Source organism: Ptychodera flava, chromosome 10 (assembly GCF_041260155.1).
Source record: "Ptychodera flava strain L36383 chromosome 10, AS_Pfla_20210202, whole genome shotgun sequence".
Classification (NCBI taxonomy): Eukaryota; Metazoa; Hemichordata; class Enteropneusta; family Ptychoderidae; genus Ptychodera; species Ptychodera flava.
This window is the reverse complement of record NC_091937.1, coordinates 3,483,607-3,503,919: the sequence shown is the minus strand read 5'-3', so window position 1 is coordinate 3,503,919 and position 20,313 is coordinate 3,483,607. Positions and strand designations below refer to the sequence as shown.

Here is a 20,313-nt window from a genome sequence, read left to right as displayed (position 1 = left end):
GGTGATGCAACACATATCGTATGTTGAAAATGAAACTCAACTGCTAGTTTTGCAAATAAGATAGTTTTCTCGTACAAGGTATGTTTTCTCGTACAAGGTATATCTCGATATATGTATTGCTTCGTCCAAATGGACGACAATAATAAAAAAGCTGTATACGACAAATGTACATCTTCATCCCATTCTCATCAGTTTGAATAAAATATGAATAATAGATCAATTTATTTTTAGACATGAAGGGAGGGGGTTCAGTCAAAATTACTGTGTTAGAGAGGGGTTATTTGAATTCATCATGGTTGACAGGGAGGGTTACTCAAAATTTCGGAGTTTCAATTGAAATTCCTGCGACCCTCTCCCAGGCCGTAAATAATAATGACGGCTCCCTAAGGTACAACCCAGGTGTCCTACTGACTGGGTCAAGATAAATGTCGGACTGAATCTAATCCAATGAAGCGATGTTATCTCCTTTGCAATGATTTACTAACTGCTAGAAAAGAAGGAAAAAACTAAGTTAAAAGTCAATGTAAAAATGTTACCCAAGGTTTTGTGGGCCGTACGGAAATATATTTTTTGGGGTCTCTCTGATTATTTCTGATTATTAATGGTCTAGCCTCACTCGTCTATAATTATAACACTATTTTGGCAAGAAATATCTTGCTTAGTTATTATACACTCTTACAAAACGTTTCCACTATTCTGAACTACACCAAAACATTTCCCCTCTGTACAAGACTTGATGTTTTATCAAAGGTTATTTAATAAAAGCAGTCGCATTTTCCTTGACATGAACCGTATATTTAAATGAAGAATAATAATTATTATTACTAACCAAAAAGACATTTCTGCAAGTAACCTAGAATTCAATCACTTTGTTTTGTCATATTTTTCCCGACAGATTTGTGGCTGATTCGAGGCTGAAATACCAAGATTTTCAATACTACCACCTCTCTTAACCAATAATTCCGCAAATCCAGACGCATCTACGCATTTATCAGGCTTTCTCGACTTTTGTTGTCAAGAAGCCCCGGTGTACCAACCAAATAACACTTTCCTTCACCAAAGTTTCAAAACTGCATCAACATACGCCTATACAATATCGAAACTCTACACTCTCATGAAATAACATCTGAAAATACTGCACACTTTCTCCCTGACTTTCGGTATCCTCCCAATATTTATTCCATGGCCTGTTCAAAAGTGCCCAGCCGTGGAAGTGCGCTCTCTCATTATGTGTAGGGTCAAAATTGGCCTTGACTTTGACAGGTGAAAGGGGCTTTGGAGAGAACAATGCTCATCAGAGTCCCTCCATCACGTTGGGTGACTAGGTTTTTAAAAACATATTTGATCTTTTGAAATATTAACGTTTTTCAAAAATTCTTATCTACAGTATGGGTATTTATTGGAAGCTCACACACGGTCATGAGATTGTATGTCGATGACCAAACTTCAAGAAAAAACACTACATAGTCCTCTAAAATGCAACACAATAATTTTAATGACAAACAGAAATGAAGTTTGAAATGTTGTTGGAAAAGGATTAATTAACTTTTTTGATCACATTGTTGGTCTCTGCAAAGTATCTTGCGCTATAGTGATAAGGACCAGGACATAATTTACACCGGGGGGGGGGGGGGGGGTGTTTTCAAAAACGGGATGCATGAAAAATACTGAAACCCGACTACATTGGTTGCACAAAGAATGTCAACCCCTCTCCTTGATCAAACACAAGTAAGGCACCCAATGCCTAATAATTTGCATTTCATGGCAAGTCATTCTACTTCGTCAATATATATGCCAATTTGCCTGGACAGATTTGACATTAAATGAAGTTTAAAATACATAAAATCATTTTAAAGGGAGGGAAAAATTAGGATTGGAGCTCTGAACAAATTCCTTGTTTCATAAAAAATGGGGTATTACTTTTATTATCACTGAAGATGGTGGTGGTAGTGATGATGATGATGATGATGATGATGGGCATTGTTATGGTGATGATGATGAAGAAGAGTGAGGGGAGGATGTGGAGGAGGAGGAAAGAGGAGTGGGAGAGAGAGGATGGTAATGATGAATAGGATGTCGTTGACAATGATAACAGTGACAGCAATGACAATACTATTGAAAGTGACCATTATGGCATTGGTGAGATGATAGTGTATCAGACTTTCTTTATTGTTTTCTCCTTATCATTTTCTTTGGTCACTAATTGCTCTACATTGATAGCGATTGATTCATAATTTTTTTCAATAGTCATAGAAACTGATGCACTACTCTCTTTGGTTTATTGTTCACTGAAATATATTCTTCATTTGTTTTCGATATGAAATTTAAAATACAAAAGATGTGTTCAGTGCCATGTGAGGTGAAATTTCACAAAAAATAATTATTTTATTTGTATGAAACAAAGTTTATTAACTTTCTATTACCAAAATTGTGTTTGATTATTCTATAACTACAGTGTCCTATTCACACATATTTCATAATTTCCCTAAAAATTCTTGCTTTTGTTCATTCATGTTTCAGTGTTTTAAAATATCAGTTGAACTTGTTAATATCCTTGCTCAAAAATTGGTGATGCTCCCTGATTCATACACCACATGAAATTGCCCCACCCCCTCCATAAATGTTGCACGAAAGATGATGACCCTTCCTTCTCCCAAAATGCACCAGCCCTCCCCCTGTTTATAATTCCGATGGTTGCTAATTGATATTACTGAGTACACTGAGAAAGGATTAATCATTTGTTGTGAAGAGTAGAAAGCCTGCAAAGGTGGTGTAGTCTCTACCAGTGCTGATTTCCCCATAGATGGCAAAATCAGCAACTAACTTGACCCAGATAGTTTCGCCTTGACGTAAATCCACCACAGCACTGTTTGTACCAGTACCGTATAATTTAGTGGAATGGGAAGAGTATCCACAGGTTAGTTCGGTGTCATCTTTCATCAGACACATCTTCAAGGCGCTATTAGTGGTCCGAAGAGCAGCAACAGTGAAGAAATATGCACCATCAACAGGACAGGTGAATTTCCCTGTAGATGTACTGTAGTGACTGCCGATATTTGTGATAATTTTGTCGTAAACCACTGGTGTATCAACACTGACACGGTCAATGGTATCTGACAATGATGCAGTGAAAGCCACTTTGTGAGGATATCCAATGTACTGTATTTGCCCTGGATCTCCTTTGTCACCTTTCTGTCCAGGTAGCCCTTCTCCGCCATCTATTCCGTTCTGTCCGGGTGGTCCTTGCTTTCCTGGGTTTCCACTTTGTCCAGGATTTCCAACTTCTCCTTTCAAACCAGCACTTCCTTTATCACCTGGAGGACCTGCTGGACCTGGCATACCATTGTAGCCATTGGTTCCTAATCAATAGCAGGCAAATAAATAAAGAAATGATAAACTACATGACATAAGAGACAGGTCCAATAATCAGTATCATTCAAGGTAAATAAATAATTTATCAGGTCCAAGAAACAAGAAAATGACAATAACAATAGCGTTATTTCGAACCACCACTTTTAGTGGTACCAAAAGATTTATAAGTTCGCGTATACCAGTGATGGTGCAAATACTTGATAGTAAGTGGTGGCACAAAGCACACAGAACAAGCAATGTTTAGTCAGCTTCCTATCAAAGAAGTATAACTTTTCATACAGATAATTTGATGCCAAAAGTTAAATGTCTCTGTATACTAATAATAATTAGAATGTTCATTTATTGTGGCCAGGCAAATTCTTCATGTGTCCTATCAAAATTAGTGAACCATTAACCATATGAAAACAATCATGACCTCTGAGCAGATGAGACTCCACCAAAAGCCACTGCTAGAGTATATTAAATTTGATAACTTTAATTATGCTTTCCATCTAAGTGATACATACAGTTTACGTTAATATGAGCTGTGAGTTAAATATCTCAAGACATATAAATTATGAGTCTCTATCTATCTATCTATCTATCCATTTATCCATCTATTTATCTACCATGCTAAGTATTCGTGTTACTGTCATTGTTTGTACATGTCTGACTTTCAACATGATTTGAAGTCTTTCACTCTTTTAATACTTCTCAGTTTTTTCCTGAGTACATAACATGTAAATGTTTTAATTTCTCTCCCTTGTTGTCTGTGATTGACAGATTTCAACAATATTTACAGGATTCACATTCCTGCAAAACTTCTCTTTTGAAGTAGGTGCAGTAACTGGTGGATGAAAATGATTTTCAATAATTGTCATAGCATCAAAAATACCATGTATAGAGATGATAAAAATGGCCAAATGACACAGGTCTATATGTAGATACTCACTGATCTTGAGAAAGGGAAATGATGAGAGAGCTTTAAGGGACATAATATTGCAGAAATATTCAAGTAATGGAGTCCTCAAACTGATGTATTTGTGACATCATCTGAAACACCCGTATATTTTTTCAATACACACACACACACACACACACACACACACACACACACACACACATATATATATATATATATATATATATATATATATAACACAAAAACATACTTCTCGCTCATTCTGTTCTGACATTAACAGTGATTGACAATAGGAATAAGGTCAAAGACCCGTTTATTCATACACTTCTATTTAAGATTCTCAAGAAAAGTTTTTGCATCTTTTTCTTCAATCAAGGTTACAGATATCAACAGTATACAACTACATGTATCTTACTGCACAAAGTGAACTTCCAAACCAATATTGCACAGCTTCTTTAAACATCTTGCTCACACTGTTGGTTTGGACATCCATAGTATACGGAACCTGTCATTTTCACTCTGTTTTGGCAATTAAAACACGTCTTTTAGACTTGCTAAGGATATGAGCTAACAAGTAAATAATACTCTGACCATGGCAGACTGACTTTAAATAATGAAAATGTGCAGAGAATTACCACTTCTTTCCATGAATGTTTTTGTACACTGAAACACGGAAATTTTGACTGGATGAATATTTTTGAAAATCAAGCGACACCCCCATCCCCCTACACTTTTCAGATTTCAGATGACTATACTGACACCCTCCTTCAAGCCCTGGAATATGCCAATCATAAATAACTGAATGGACATTACCATGGATCAATTACTGATCAATCAATGTCCTTTTTAAAAGTTCAAGATTCACAAACTTTTCATCTGGTCTCTAATAAGCATATTATTTTATTACAATAGAGTTCTAACCTGGTGTTCCTGGTATTCCCGGCATTCCATGGCAACATTTTGTGAAGTGGAGATCTCGACTCTCGTTAGTCTCTTCCCCAGGTGACTGCGAATTTGATGCATTTTGCGACTTGACACAAGTGCTGAACCCAAGACATAGGACCATCACTGCCAAAGATTGAAATACAACCTCAAAACGTCCCATGTTGATGTGTAAAACCTGTAGAATGGTTACAATTGGAGAAGATTTCTAATATATACCAATAGCCATTGGAAACTATAAAGTCATGCAGTCATAGAGGGTGGTAAAGATTGTTGGCAAACATTTTCACAATCAAACTGAGCAATAAAGCACACCCAGCGATGGTATACCACGAGGTTTTGACCAGTTCATGACATATATAGCGAGTGCATATATGTCGTGAACTGGTCAAAATCGAGTGGTATATATACTGTCGCTGGGTGTGATTTATTGCTATTACCGGTATATCATAACAGCTTGAAATTCTGGTATATCATGAATATACCATGGTTCTTTTTGCATCTCGACAAATCAGATCGCTGTATTTGTGCCATCAATATACTGGTATGACAATGGAGTACCCACTAATCACTAATGTTTGTGGGTAGATCATCATTCAACATAACTGATATTTGTTGCGCTGGAGTCTTTCTTGTAGATACCATTTTTTTCTTTCATGTTTAATCTCTCATTTTCATTATTTGTTTGCATATTGGTGATCACCAGCCGATCAGACTATAGTTAATGAGTGCAATGCCCCCCTCATACTACCGCTATGAAAATCTGAATAGAATTCATACCTCTGAAAACAAGCCAATGTAACATTTTGGACAAGTCTACAAGGAACATGGAACCAAAGATTGATCAGTTCTGAATTGACGTTTTGGCACCAACTACCACAACTTCCACTATTTAATCATGGTTTTGTAGAGGAACCATTATTGAATGTAATAATTCAGCAGTGTACTTACCTTGACAGAATTGAAAATTCACAGTATCAGTGAAGAATATTACACCAGTTTCAGACAAGGCAAAAAGAGACAGACGTCTTACGGACCTTAATCCAGAGCAAATGAATGTTTTCTTTGCAAGCTGTACATGGTATCAATCTTATCGATGAACTTCTTATCTTCCGTCTAATCTGTACTCGTGATCAAACTATATATTACATGATCATTTCTGATTGATCTCCTGTCTGCATGAACACAGGTTCTGACTTGTTATCTTGTTATTCACTTAGAGATGACATCGCCCTAAAGATGCAATGACCAGGATAACAACAATATAAAGAATTGAGTGATAACACAAATCTAATCTGTATTAGTCCACAGAGCGAGGCTGCCTTGCAGAACACAGCTGTCCTGTAGCCACTTTTGCAATGCTGATGTAGTCATCTTGGTATGGGGGGTCTCTCCGTCCAGTCTGTCCACGCGTGTCAATTGCGCCGTCCATTACATGTACCCCCACTCAAGAAGGTGGTCACCACCAGCCTGGTGGAACCACATCCACTTTCGGCTTTCCAAAGGTCTGCAAACACAACTTTGCAACCCAAACCTTTGCCCAGGAAGCAGACTGATGGAGACCCCTCGCCAAATCTTTGAGTTGTTTAACTTTGTTTTGATGTGGTACTTTTACGTAGTTTCTTAACTTTCTTAGTTTTTCAACATTACACTTATCTGTAGTTAGGTTATCACTGCTAGTTTAATTCCTTGTATTTGGTTCATTTGCTTTGCTCTTTTTTCTGTTGCATATTGAAATTTCTCTTGACTCTATATCCTGTGTAGCGACATGTACTTACAAAATGATAAATAAATGATGAATTGCAGCAAAACAGTTGATACACTGACTTCTGCATGTGTGATTTGTATTCAGAGGTCAAGCAAACAATGGTATGGCATATGGTAAAATTGCACTAAGTTATTTGTAACATCAGTCTGCAACTAAAAATTGTTAATATCTCAATCGATACTGCATCTAAAATAGCTACTTCCTTGACACAGACAACAAATCTCAAAGTAAACTGTAAATGCAGGATCGTTTTATGACATTCCATTTTATTCACACTGGCATCTGATTGTACTGCAATTATACTTCAAACTATTACTGATAGTGCACGTGATTCATACATAAATTTTGTGGTTGCATGCATGAGCATAATCAAAGTGTTTTCACAATGTAAAACATAACTCTTCAAATTACTTTTCATAAGGAAAGAAATACCTATTTTTAAATAAGAACAGTATAGTATCTTCTATTATGGAATAAAAGCTTATCGGAGCAAGCTAGCAGCTGGTAATATAAGCTATTTGATGAAACTGGTATGAACTTATTCTATCAAAGTTTACCCAAGTAGCTAAGTGCACACTGTGATTGGGTTTTGGTAGCTCAACAACGCCCTCTAGTGTTCTTAATTTCTATGTAACAAACAGCCTGGATTCGCCACGAAGGAGACTCTTGGAAGACATATTTACATTTTAAAGAATTGATGTTTTTAATTTACAAAATAATAAAATATGACAATACAAATGAGTTCAAAACTATTTACACCAGTACATATGATACAAAATTCTATACACAAAATGCTTGAAAAATGTTTGAAATTTTTTTGTACAAAATTGATAAAAATAACCATGTACACAGATAACACTTTTTGTTTCCATTCTCTGTTAAGTCCATAAAGTCCAGATAATGTGAACAGATCATTGTCAATGACCATATTACGGTACTGTCACTTTCAACATTCTAGTACTGAGGACTGGTCCAGTCCTACCTTGACACAATAATGCTGTTTCATTGTTTTTATGGTGGGACATACAACTGTAGTCCTGTTCCCTTATTTATATTGACCTTCACATTTCAAATTAGTTATGTTTATTTTGTCTCTCTTCACAGGTAAAGAAAGATGTTACAAGTAATACTAGTTGTTTTACTTTCATATCGAAATGCAGAATCCTTATCAGAAAACCCACAAGAAACTTCCAAAATATTCAATGACCTGTTCAGGACTAAAAAATGGATGACCTAGCTCATTCACCTAAAGTCCCTGTTTGTGGATTTACCAAGCCATTGAAAACTATCGGATTATACTCTGGTCTGATAGTGAAAGGGTTAAATCTTTTCTATGTTAGACATTGCGCTTTGACAAACTGAAATGTCTTCAGTTTTGTAAGTCTTTTGAATTTTTGGTCTACAGGGTAGAGGGATGCCTTCTATTATGTATCACAATGATACTACTTTATACAGCTGTAGTATCAAAATATCAGAAAGTACTGTCACTGGGTGATACAAAGTTTTCATGAAAGCAGAAACAATACTGACAGCTAGATAATATATCATTGTTGAAACCAAAATAATGAAGATATTTGTTGTTTTGAGTAAACAGCTGACAAAATTTAGTCTTCAATGCACTGATGGCAGCAAATGAGACAAGGAACAACATTCTCTGAAAGCAACTGAAAAATATCACAAATTTTGAACAAAACATGAAACATCTGTACAATTTCATATCTCAATATAAATTTTGTCATTTGACAAAATATCTAGTTTGTTCATTGTAACTATGTGTACATAGCTTTTTTTCAGCCATAGCAGAAATCAGTTGGTCGGATGCATGAAAAGATTATTTTTATTGACCAAAGGAAAACTTCTGTTGTGTATAACTCTAGACAAATAAATTTGGATTGCCAACCATATACTATAGCTGACAACATAGAACGAAAAAAGTACACTTTATATAATACACTTTTGATTCGGGGAAATAATTGACGCTTCCAACTACCGGTACTTTCATTTTCTTCAAAGAGTTTGGTTTCACTTTGGTTTCAATGTGCTCGGTGATGAACTGATTCAAGATATACAACCAGACACAACACATATTTTAACTGAAGCATTTTTACATTTCTTTTTGCGGATTTTGCAAATATCTTCACATAGTGAGAGACAAACCTTGACTGATTCATTAGATATCTTTACTCTTTCCATCTTGCAATCACTATACTGGACCATAACCACTTGTAGCAATACCAAATCATTTGCCTTTTTCTTTAAAATAGTCAGCTATTGAGAAGAAAATTGATACAAGATATTTTCTAATTACTATAACAATATTGTATGTCATATGGTGCCTTGATTTGAGACTTTCACAAGTTAGATGTTTATGTGTATGATAGTACTATACTGTGTTTGTGTAGCCAGAAAATTCTATTGCAGTCTCGGTCAAGGTTGTGCACAATTGAAGAGTAAGTTATTTGTCAAGCACCCTTATGGGTAAATATAACAAGCCATTCCTTCAAGAGTAGAAGCTATTGGTAATCACAGATCTTCTATCAAAAGCAGTCTCAAAATCTCATGAATCATGGGTTTAGTCATGAACATGTGACATATTCTGCATAAAATTACATCATAATCAATGGTCCACTACATCAGTGGATACCAAATTCAGTTCTGAATCTAGATCTACTCATCCCAGTGTTAGACATCTGACTTATATTATGGTATTGAATACTGTAGGAATACACTGTAACTCACCTAATTTTTCAACTGCTTCCACACAGACACTGGGAAACATGTTTTCATTGTACGTTCCAAGTATGAGTAGAGTGTGTGTCTTTACCATGACTAAACCAATCTTCTCCTAAAGATTAGAAAACATCAAATACCTTAGCTGTCAAGAAATTATTGTTTAAAGAACACAGGAAACTAGATCTTCTTGAATGTGGAGTAACTTGAACATAATAAGGCCTTCTGTTCTACCATGTCTGATTGAACACAGACAGTTGCAATCCTGATTCTACTTCTGGAAGTCTGACTTCTTGTTCATCATATACCGGTACATCATAAAAACGACAAACTTTAATTCCTTTTGATGGAAATCTCACTTCATCTGCTCCAAATCTAACATCCACTGAACACTGAGATGTAAAATCTCTACCAGTAACATGGTTTAAATGATCAAAATAAAAATGAAAGTTATCTTTACATTTTACAGGTTGCTGAATATTTGGCAGTAGAGGCAGTCAAGATAAGGTTTACACCAGAGCTGCAGATGACTTTAATAACAAAGACACATGAACATTTCTGCATATGGCACAATGATATGACTTCATGTTGTAAAATTTACTTCAACAATTTAAATGTCTATCAAACTAAAATTATTCCTCTGCAACATCCATTGTTTATAACTGTAATAAGTACAGTACTTTTTTGATTGATTCTCACATCCTTGAAATATTCTTTTGAAAAATTTGTAATATATGGTCAGCATCAAATTTTAGCAAGTTAGAGCAGCCTTTCTTAGAACTCAACAAATGCTTGCAGCCTACACATTGAATGGTAAACAAGATGGCACAGAAACCTGAGCTCTCTCCCATAGATGTGTTTGTTGTGGTGAGAGCGCCCCCAATGTTGTGACTTCTTACTTTTCGACAGCAAATACAAAGCATTATCATGACTATCATACTTACACATTTTGCATAGATGGAATTTTTATCTGCCCTAACACATTTGTAATTGTTATTTTCAAAAAGAAGTCCCTCTTCTCTCGTCCTGGGTGGATCTTTGAATGCATCTATAAACTTCTGAATCTGGTCACCATATAACTGTAAAGCAAACATACTTTCATTAGGAAAAAAACCTTGCGTGTTGTGACAGTTCTCTTCACATATTTAGGGGCCCAAGCCGACCGGCTGGGACCCTATTGTTATTGCTCAAGTTCTACTACTTCCTCTTCTTCCTCTTTTTCTTCTTCTTCTTCTGCCGATTCTTTGTCGACCTAAATCTCTTAAACGGCAGAATGAAAACTTCTCAAATTTGCAGAGCTAGTAGGTATTACTTACTACTCGTGCACCTGACCCTTGAAATTTTGATTGGTCACGTGACCTGGCGGCCATATTGGATTTTCAAAAACCTAAAGATGGCTTCTCCAGAAGACCTAGGGGTCTAGTCGATTTGAATTTTTTTGTATAGCAAGCATGACCTAAGGTCTTTATAAGTTGCACATAAAATCGCATGCGGTCACGTGACCTTGGCCGCCATATTGAATTTTCTAAAATACTCATTTAATCTTTAAAAATCTTCTTCTGCAGAACCAAAACACCGATTGAGCTCTAATTTTACTCATGTCATCCTTTGAATGATCTCTTTCACGATTGCAAAAATCATTTTGATCGGTCACGTGGTTTGGTCGCCATATTTGATTTTGTGAAATCACAATTTAATCTCTAAAAATCTTCTTCTCCAGAGCAAATTCACCGATTCAACTAAAATTCCACATATATCATCTTTAGTGTGATCTCTTTCAAGTTTGCAAAAGGCGTTTGGATCGGTCACGTGGTTTGGCCGCCATATTGGATTTTGCAAAAATCGTAATTTAATCTTTAAAAATCTTCTTCTCTAGAACCAAAACACCGATTAAGCTCAAATTTTACTCAAGTCATCCTTAGGGTGATCTCTTTCAAGTTTGCAAAAAACATTTCGATCGGTCACGTGGTTTGGCCGCCATATTGGATTTTGTGAAATCGTAATGCAATTTTTAAAAATCTTCTCCTCCAGAACAAATACACCAATTGAACTAAAATTTCACATTTATTTTCCCTAGTGGTAGTCCTTTTAAGTTTCAGAAAAACATTTTGATCAGTCACGTAATTTGGCCGCCATATTGGATTTTATGTACATCGCAGTTTAATCCTTAACAATCTTCTTCTCCAGAACCAATGTACAGATTGAACTAAAATTTTACACTCATTATCCCTAGTGGCAGTTCTTTTACATTTTCGAAAGGCATTTGGATCGGTAATGTGCTTTGGCCGCTATATTGGATTTTGTGAAAAATTGCAATTTCATCTTTAAAACTATTCTTTCCAGAACCAATGCACCGATCTAACTGAAATTTTACTTCTGTCACCCTTAGTGTGAGCACTTTCAAGTTTGTGAAAGGCGTTGGGGTCGGTCAAGTGGTTTGTTTGCAATATTGGATATAGCGACAATCCCAATTTCATCATTAAAACTCTTCTTCTCAAAAACCAACACACAGATTCAACTGAAATTTTACTCATATCTTTCTTAGTGCGAGCACTTTCAAGTTTGCGAAAGGCATTTGGATCGGTTAAGTCGCCACAATGTTCATAAGGCTGCAGTGTAAAACCTCGTCAGTCAGAAGATCGATCAGTGATGTATGTTATATTGTACACTTGAAAGTCAAAGACGGCACAACAGACTGCAATGCCCACTGTCAAATTCAGCTAGCAGTCACACGAACCCTAATATCGGCTCCTTGTTTAAGGCAACTTTGGCGACCAAGCTTATGTACGCCGGGTGACTTTGTCGAGTATACTGCCACGGAAGTACTTAGAGGAGTGTGCCACTAGCTTTAAGGGGTGGCCGACTGCTGTGATTGACTGAATAAGAGACAAGGTCCCGCCAGGGCACAATTACTGGGGTCTACGCACAGCTGTTATGTGAGTGTCAAGGATCATAAATGGAGCTATTCGGGTAATTTTATATGTAGGTGTCTCAATGCACGCTCACTTGTTCATCACTAATAAAAAAGAAAGATACATGAGATTGCAAGGTGATTTGTTTATGTTTCTCTATCTGACATGCATGGAGTGGCCCTGGTGTGTTATGTGTAATATAACTGAGAGCATGTAGCTGATTAAAAATGTAAACAAGACCACATCAAGCCCAGCTGTAAATGTCATAAAAATCGCTGATACACATCTGTTAAAACAACACCTTGTTTAATGAAGTTCTGCAGCTTGATCTAATTTCACTGTAATTGCTTTGTGCCATTTCACGCCCATTCTGTCAGATCGCCGAAATGTACCCTTTATTTATCAGCGATTCGGGGACTCTAATATCGATACTAGACAATAGTAGAATGACTTGCCCTATGCATCGGTACGCCAGATCTGTGAAATCGTCGATATATTTACTGCATGTTTATCGGGAATTTGGGGACTCTAATATAAATAGCACACAATACTAGAATGACTTGCCCTGTGTCCTCGGCACGCAAGGTCTGTGAAATTGCCGATATTTACCAGATATTTATCAGCGATTTGGGGACTTCAATATCGATACTAGACGATACTAGATTCTGTCAAATCCCGGGTAAATATCCGATATATATCGAAGAATACACCACCTTGCAGTTCTGGTCAAACCCGACTTCCAGGACTGACTGTAACTTCGATACTGAACGATACTGGATTCTGTCAAATCGAGGGTAAATATCCGATATCGGAGATTTCACTACCTTACAGTTTTGGTCAACCCGACTTTCAATGACTGACTCTAGCTTCGATACTAGACTATATACTTTCTGTTAAATCGCGGGTAAATATCCGGTATATATCGGAGATTTCACCACATTACAGGTTTTGCCAAACCCGACTTCAAAGGACTGACTCTAGCTTCTATAATAGACGATACTAGATTTTCTCAAATCGCGGGTAAATATCCGATATATATCGAAGAATACACCACCTTACAGTTCTGGTCGAACCCGACTTCCAAGGACTGACTCTAGCTTCGTTACTAGACGATACTAGATTTTCTCAAATCGCCGGTAAATGTTCGATATATATCGGAGATTTCACCACCTTACACTTCTTGTCAAACCCGACTTCCAAGGACTGACTCTAGCTTCGATACTAAACGATACCAGATTCTGTCATAACGCAGGTAAATATCCGATATGTATATCGGACATTTCACCACCTTACACTTCTTGTCAAACCCGACTTCCAAGGACTGACTCTAGCTTCGATACTAGACGATACCAGATTCTGTCAAATCGCGGGTAAATATCCGATATATATCTGACATTTCACCACCTTACTGTTCTGGTCAAACCCGACTTCAAAGGACTGACTCTAACTTCGATACTAGGCGATACTAGATTTTGTCAAATCGCGGGTAAATATCCGACATATATATCGGAGATTTCACCACCTTACAGGTTTTCACAAATCCGACTTCCAAGGACTGACTCTAACTTCGATACTAAGCGATACTAGATTCTGTCAAATCGCGGGTAAATATCATATATATATATATATATATATATATATATCGGACATTTCATCACCTTACCTTACAAACCCGACTGCGAACCGACTGTAACTTCGATACCAGGCGATACTAGATTCTGTCAAATCGAGGGTAAATATCCGATATATATTGGAGATTTCACCATCTTATAGATCTAGTCGAGCCAATCTAACTTCGGTATTGTATAGTCTAATAGCCGTAAATATCGGATATCATATCAAAGTGCAATGTCGCGGTGTCCTCGGGATTCCGGGATATTATATATAGCACTCACCCGCCTACCGCGTTCACCACACTCAGGTGCCTCACATCGCCTTCACCCCACTAAAATATTCACAAATCACAGTCTACGATGCGGCTAGCAGGCGGCCGCAATTACCAACTACAAATAGTTTATTGATTGTTGTCAGTGGGAAGAAACTAGGTTTAAAATGGCTGCTGTTACTCACAGCCTGTCGGTAAAATTGCTATTCAAAGCTGGACGCTCTTGCCACAGTTCTAGGTCTAAATAGGCGTGACCATTTCAGTTGATAGTGTAGCTGTTCAGAAGAATTGTTTGCACAACTTATTACAGTGGGAACACTCAGTAAACATGTACTTCCTTAATTTGTGAGGTTTATTAGTGCAAAAGTAGCCCTGCATTCAGGTGTGTTTGTTCCCGGCAACGGTCTGTGGTTTACTGGAGTCTCTGCGGCGAGATTCACAATGGCGATCTCCATGGGTAAATTTAAACGGTCGGCCTAAGCATACGGCTTTTTTAACAAGGTAGAGCGAGTAAAGCACTCCTGAACGGGGAAAATGTTGGTGGTGTATTGCTGCCAATCAGCAAATATCCTTACTGATGTTAGAAACTTGTATGAATTGGCTTCCTTGAAGATGAATTCGCAAGAATTTTCAGCTATTGTGACGTTATATCGGAAACAGATTTTCAGAGAAGGCGCTCGCTCGTCCGCCGAGTACAGTCGACGTACTTCCGCATTCATATTGTGCAAATGCGCAAGTCTTGTCGCGATATTTGAGCATTTAACTTGATCGTCAGTGAAACAAAAAGATGTTTCTCCATATCAAAACATTATGTGTTTTATATTTTAGGGTTCTGTTTAAGTAATAGACATGAACATTTGGATTTATGATCCGTGATTTCCGCGATCCGTGGCATGATTCAACCTGGCCGTGGATACGCACTGACTTTTTGGGTGATGACCCCTGACCAAGTGTCATCGATACACTGTGCGCTGTCCGAGCATCGCTTGCTAAAGCTCCATGCTAAATTCAAGCGTAAAGCAAATGTATCGAAAGTCTAACATGCACAAATTTGTCAAGTCTTTGAGTATTTTACTTTTGAACTGCTATGAAAATGGATATCTACGTATAATTCGTTTGAAAAACTGGTATGCTGAAACAGGTTTCGTGCCGCTATAGTGCGATATGTACAGTACAGCAGTGATGGCGATTGCAGGTTTGTTATTAAGGCTGCGTTCACAAAAAAAGGTGGGGGGGGGGTGGAGGTATTCATTCAGGAAGGGGAAATCGAAAATTTTGGGGGTAGTAGAGGGGGACTTGAAAATTTTGCTCTACCTGCAGGGGGCACTTGAAAATTTATTGGTTCCCTTTTATGTTTTACATTTTCCGATTCCAAGTTTTTTGTAGGTAATCTAATGAAGTGAATACCATTTTTATGTCATTCAAATGTTGTTATGTTAGTAATAATTTAACAGAATCTAGAACCATTTTGTCACATTCCATGACTTATATCTCGAAAAAATCTAAACATGTGTGATTGCCGTAAAAAATCGAACTTGAGCCTATAGTAACAGGGCAGAAGCTGCAACCGTTGATGATTTTTGCAATCTATCTAATATATCAACTACAGTTTCCTGCTGTCTCCCTACAGCATGCTCAAACACACAATGTTCAGTTTGTCGACAAAACCTGTATATATAAATATGTATTTAGGTGATAGTTTAATTAGAGTCCAGACTGACAGTCAGTTGTCAGCACTGATACGGGGTACACATACACAGGCTGTGCTAGCAAGCTGAATACTGGACAGTTCAACATGCTGTAGAGAGTAGAACAAGAACACAGATTCAACTGAACATGTGTAATAAACTGAACAAAAATAGTGTAAAAATTATCAAAGTTAATACAGCTACTATGGGCAACTGTCACTATCAGATACCGCCCTGCTACTGTAGTATATAGTGAGCAGTGACAGAGATAGCTCTGACTCCGATATACATTGTAGTTGAAGAAGAGTTTGTGTCTCATGACAGTAAAATATTACCTAAACAAGATCAGGCCAGAAAGCAACACAAGGAAGAAAACATGGAAATTTTTGCATTCTAGCATATGAGAATAATCAAATATTAAATAAAAAAAGGGGTCACCATGCTTGATTTTCTAAATTTTCACAGTTTTGTCAAAACATTATACAAAAGTAAAACTTTAAACAGTACAGATGGAATGAAAAAATATATGACTAATTATTTATTTTTTAACCAAATTTGCAATTATTACGCCAAAACATTCAGAGATGAATACATTTATTTGATGGAATATTTTAACTTTCCTGTATTGTAAATTTTGAGTAGCATCTAAATCATATATGTCTTGTACTTTTGAAACAAATTTTTGGTAGGTCACCGTGCTCAGTTTAAGACGCCATATTTGATTTCTTGAAAATCGCAATTTATCTCTACAAATCTTCTTCTCCTGAACCAAACACTGATGGAAGTGAAATTCCACTTTTGTCATTCTTAGTGAGAGCTCTTTCAGGTTTGTGAAAGGCAATTAGATCGCTCACATGTTTTTGCCGCCATATTGTATTTTGCATAGAACAGATAAATGTGAGATGATGTTCAAAATTCTTCTTTACAAGAACTTGACTGTTTTCAAGCTAAAATTTTGCACATAATATAATCAGTGGAAGATTTGGAAACCAGGTTAATCGCTTGGGCCCCGCCAACGCTGCTTGCAGCTTTAATATAGATTGAATTTTTCAACTTGATGAGAAATTAAAGAGTTTGTTTGTGTGTATTATGTCCACAGCACTGATCAACTTTATCTGAATGTTACAAGGCTTTTATACTTAATCAAAGTTGCTCAGTAATTTGTGGACAAAAAATAACTTTTTGTGAGTGAGTAGTATGGTTTGCTAACCAAGAAGAGAATTAGAAAATGTATATCTTTAAACTCATACTATGAAATTCAATGTTTAAAAGATGGCAAATGTTATTCATTATTATATTAGCCATTTAGCAAAAGATTTTAGTTAAAAGCAACTGAAGTTGAAAAGAGTATGACAAAATTTGACAGATTTATTAATAAGATATATCTATCCTTGAAGAGAACTACTGGATGACTGCATAAAGTTTGTGAGATACCTGCACAGAAACTAGAAGAACTCACTTCAAGAAGTGGGACTTTTCAAGTAATTTTATGGATTCTCTGAGAGAGTAAGAAAGCTGCCCTGTGTTGAACGCATCCTGTACTCAAATTTCTGTACATACAGACTCATTGTCAAAGCCAGTAATCTAGTCATGTAGTCAAGTACATACTTACATGAAAACCAACAGAGCTAGCTCTGAGTGATGAATCTTTACGTCTTATTATTGCACAGTTCAGAACATGGTCTGTAGAAATCAATGCGTCATGAAGAAGATTTTGTAACTGGTTCATCTTAACCCGATCCTAAGAGGAAAAAATACAGACAACAAAATGTATTACAGATATCGGTAAATTCAGTGTTTGATTTGGTGATGTACTAGTTGTTATCAATCAAAAGTATTGAAGCTGATGAATCCATAGATCTTTTTATGATGACGTAACAAGAGAACTTACCCGATACTATGACAGAACCCCATGGTGACATAGTATAAAATACTTGCACTCTTGTAGTTTGGTTCTATTATTATTAAATATATTACATTGGAAAACACAAACAAAACAATGCCCAAAACAATGACGTGCTGTCTGAAGTTTGATGGAATGATATGCACCAAGTTCTTACTTTTGTAATCAGGTTTGATGTACAATGATGTTACTGACTTCTCATTGGTTTACAAGTTACATTCCCAGTTCTGATTGGGTAAAGAGTTGTTTATATGTTTACGGGTCAAAGATTCGTGTATTTGCAGGACTGGTCTCATGCAAATCTTTCACAGCAGAAACAAACAGAGAAAACTAGTTGCTGCTCATTTACAACTATGCCACGGTTCCTTACAAACAGAAAGTAATTAAGCAACAAAGTGACACTTGATCTATTATTATTTTGCATGTGAGCTGGAACCTGAGCCTATTATTATTATTATCAAACTTTATTTACTGTCGATAACTTGTTAAGCCAATAAGGCCGATCTTCCACAAGGTCAACAATAAAAATTTACGAAAGTTAAAAGCACAATTAAAGTATCAAAACAAACAACAATAACATACCAGATAACGTACACAAGAAAAAAGCGAACAAGACAACAAAGCAGAAGCATATAAGTAAGACTTTTCCTCATGATTTCTGTCCTAATTTTTGGCAAATACAAACTGTTTATCAAAGTAAAATGCCATGAAGGTTGGTACATGTACATGTTTAAGATGTTGACAGTAGAATCAAACCTGAGGATATTCCTGTAAGGTTACACTTATATCATTTCCATGATGCTTTGCTATACCGGTATCTTGTATACAAGTAAACAACACTGACAGAGAGAACATGTTTTACTGTATACTGGTACAGCAACTTTTTAACATCCATACAATGTACTAGGCACACACTTACATATTAAAGACTGGCAGATGAAACAACTATTCAAAGATTAACAAAACAATTTCCGGGCTAATGTGCAGCATCTCAGCTGCTGTTATCCAATTGGTTGGCTGAATCTGACTGTTATAATTGAACTAAACATATATTGCTGTGAATAATGACAATCGACCAATCAGATATAACCTTCAGAGCCAGCTGTCATATCAGCAGGGATTTTTTGTTCTTATTAGGTGGTAACCATAACAATGAACCATACAAACACACTTGCTTAATGTACATAATGGCACATTTCCCTATCCCTGTGTCAGTCAAAACCTTTCACAGCACTGAGATTAGGAATACTGTGCAGTCGTGTCTCCATAGAGTCAAGACAACTTGACTAAAGTATGTCATCAGTCAATGACCTTTATCTGTATTGTACCACAGTTCATCAAATCACACAATACATCACTGATGACTGCAAACTGAATAAAAGCTACCTTAGTACACTGGACTGATTTACCAACCTAATCCTCAACTCAAGTCACTTTTGATTTAATCTTTTGTCATTTTCAACAAACCACACTAATTCCTTATCATGTGGGTTTTTGTGACTTTAAGGTTTTTGTTTCTATTTTAAAAGCTTTCATTATAACACTTGATTGCACTTCATTGTTTCATAGCTCCTTGAAGCTCCATTTCATTTAACTCTCTTTCACGCTATTTTGTGTTCTTCTTATACATACATTTGTAATAACTTTCTACCATTTTAAGGTAGTGTGTGTATCCAAAGTGAAAGACTTAAACTTTTTGCTCCAACTTGCCTCAATGAAACTTTCAGCCATTCTCTTAACAAATCAAGAATAAAAATCCGGGGACACTAGCAAATTTTGGTACGAGAGAATCAACCAATATTTTGAATTCAAAATGGCTGCAATCTCTCTGTGTTAACTCTATGGAGAAAATACAATTTTTGATGTTCAAAAAACTGAGACGGTGAAATTTTTCTTACTCCAAGAGCTTTAAAATGAGTCCCCTCAAGTGATAGATCAGAAAAGAATTAGGAGTCCAAATATCTACATATCCCTAAGGTGCATTTTACCCTAAGACAAGATCTGCTTTAAACATGTTGGTAGAATTTCAAGTCACTTTCAAATCATTTCCTTGTGACTTTTACAGTATCAAAGCATTGAAAAATCCCTACTTACACGTAATTGATCTGTTTGCCTAGATTCTGCTGTTACAGTCTTTCAATGCACATTCTGTAGTGTTTATCATAATAAATTTATTTTCAATGAAAAACTAGTCTAATTAATATGTGTGGTT

General features: G+C 36.4%; 2 protein-coding genes across 8 annotated transcripts in view; both read right to left on the bottom strand.

The window, feature by feature from the left end:
* Positions 1-2,458: 2,458 nt before the first annotated feature.
* On the bottom strand, positions 2,459-6,286 carry LOC139141779 (complement C1q subcomponent subunit C-like). The gene is made up of 3 exons (XM_070711434.1): positions 6,167-6,286; positions 5,195-5,393; positions 2,459-3,359 (listed from the first exon to the last, which is right to left on the bottom strand). Exons 2-3 carry the CDS (start codon positions 5,376-5,378, stop codon positions 2,731-2,733), a joined length of 813 nt encoding a protein of 270 aa, XP_070567535.1. The 5' UTR covers positions 5,379-5,393; positions 6,167-6,286; the 3' UTR covers positions 2,459-2,730.
* A 1,375-nt stretch (positions 6,287-7,661) lies between these two features.
* Positions 7,662-20,313, bottom strand: part of LOC139141778 (profilin-4-like) — a 67,412-nt gene continuing 54,760 nt past the window's right edge. For all 7 annotated transcript variants that reach the window (XM_070711432.1, XM_070711431.1, XM_070711430.1 and 4 more), the window contains 4 exons: positions 17,811-17,939; positions 10,658-10,792; positions 9,723-9,828; positions 7,662-9,251 (listed from right to left, as the gene is read on the bottom strand). In XM_070711432.1, the coding sequence (XP_070567533.1) occupies positions 9,223-9,251; positions 9,723-9,828; positions 10,658-10,792; positions 17,811-17,927 (387 nt within the window). In that variant the 5' untranslated portion in view covers positions 17,928-17,939 and the 3' untranslated portion in view covers positions 7,662-9,222. The remainder of the gene's footprint in view (positions 9,252-9,722; positions 9,829-10,657; positions 10,793-17,810; positions 17,940-20,313) is intronic.

What these genes read in the sequence shown, in the direction of transcription:
- LOC139141779 (XM_070711434.1), bottom strand. Translation starts at nt 5,378, where the DNA reads ATGGGACGTTTTGAGGTTGTATTTCAATCTTTGGCAGTGATGGTCCTA. An exon ending in GGGAATACCAGGAACACCAG is followed by an intron (nt 3,360 to 5,194) that starts GTTAGAACTCTA and finishes GCTATTGATTAG; the next exon opens with GAACCAATGGCTACAATGGT.